The sequence below is a fragment of the Centruroides sculpturatus genome, unplaced genomic scaffold (assembly GCF_000671375.1).
Source record: "Centruroides sculpturatus isolate CEXI.00-Female unplaced genomic scaffold, Cexi_2.0 scaffold1851, whole genome shotgun sequence".
Lineage (NCBI taxonomy): Eukaryota > Metazoa > Arthropoda > Arachnida > Scorpiones > Buthidae > Centruroides > Centruroides sculpturatus.
Window position 1 is genome coordinate 28,579 of NW_019385992.1, and position 1,469 is coordinate 30,047.

A 1,469-nucleotide genomic window follows, 5' to 3' on the forward strand; every position below is an offset into this window, starting at 1 on the left:
TTGATTCAAATAATTTTTGAATGAGAAATGGAGAGCATTTCGAAAGAGGTTTTTCTCCAGTAGCATGTACTATCAAGTAGGATGGCTGACTGGATGTCTTTTCATTTGTCGTTGCTGGTGTATCTGATCGTTTTGGGTTTTTTGAATCCATAATTATATATAAATATTCGACTCCTAGTGACCCCACCCACCATGGGGCCCAACAAGGGGATGCCGTCACATGCGAGACTCCCATAGACCATCACACCAGGGTTTCCCAGCAGCTATACCCTCACAATGCAGTCAAGAAGAGCACATCTTGTCTGACGTGTCCACCCGGTCTGCATTGATCAGTTGACTCCAAGCCGAGGTCAAGAATGACTCAACGACCAGCCGATTGACTCAAACGGAGCNTCTTTCTCCAGGTTTCAGATGGGTTTCCTGGAGTGCCACGCAGAGAGATGAGGTAGATGATGTCAAGTGTTTAATGTCAGAGAAGTTGTTGCGGAAACCACGACAGTTCCATTGGATTATTTTATAACCCATTATGTGTTTGAGGCAGCATTCTTTGTGAAGGTATCCCTCTTCAGTTTTACGGCTGATTTGCCTTTCGGAGGTGAAGTTGGTGGTGTCACTTCCTTATTAGTCTTTTCCTCAGAAAAGTCAGAGAACTCACTCATAGACTGAGCCTCTGATCTCTTAGATTTGGAGATGGCTGCTTTTAATTTTTGTTTATTGAGCGGGTTCTTAGCAGCCTTCTTCGAACCCACGTTTCTAGTTATTACCCCTGTTTTAGGTAGGGGTGTTTTGGTCTTCTTGCTCTCCTTTTCTGCAGTTTGGGTAGTTGGTATAAGCAAACATTTTTCGTGGCGAGTTAAAGATTCATTTGGTGAAACAGAAATGTCTGTCTGAACTCCACATGTCTTTGTGGATTTCAGAGCAGCAGCAAATGTCTTCTGTTTCACTGGTGCATTTGAAGTGACCATGCGTCGTGCATCTGGGTAAGGTATATTATTCACCGTCTTTACCCGCTGAATCTCTTTCTCTTTTTGCCACGTGGGACATTTCCGAGAGTAGGCAGGATGGGCCTCTTTGCAGTTTACACAGCATGGGGTACTTTTACATTCAGTACTCTCGTGATCTTCATTTCCACACTGTGCGCATGCTTTTTTTCCTCTACATGATGTCTGTGAGTGTCCAAACCGCTGACATCTAAAGCAACGCAGCGGGTTTGGAATGTATGGGCGTAGTGGGCAACGGAGATATCCTGCCGTAACAGAAGATGGCAAGGTTGGTTTGTTAAATGTCAATATAAGGTGTTTTGTTGGTATCAACTTGCCATCTCGACGAATGGAAATGCGTCGGACTGCAGTGACACCTTGGTCTGACAAACCAATTTGGATATCTGATTCGTCTTCTGACATCAGATCTATTTCGGATATCACCCCACGTGATGAGTTTAGACTTCCATGTGGGGTTACAGTAACTTC

The 1,469-nt window shown here is 44.3% G+C and overlaps 1 protein-coding gene across 1 annotated transcript in view; it reads right to left on the minus strand.

The window, feature by feature from the left end:
* Nucleotides 1–401: 401 nt before the first annotated feature.
* LOC111612970 overlaps nucleotides 402–1,469 on the minus strand; it is a 6,323-nt gene continuing 5,255 nt past the window's right edge. Inside the window, exon 2 of the mRNA XM_023354267.1 lies at nucleotides 402–1,465. Within this exon, the coding sequence (XP_023210035.1) occupies nucleotides 525–1,465 (941 nt within the window). The 3' untranslated portion in view covers nucleotides 402–524. The remainder of the gene's footprint in view (nucleotides 1,466–1,469) is intronic.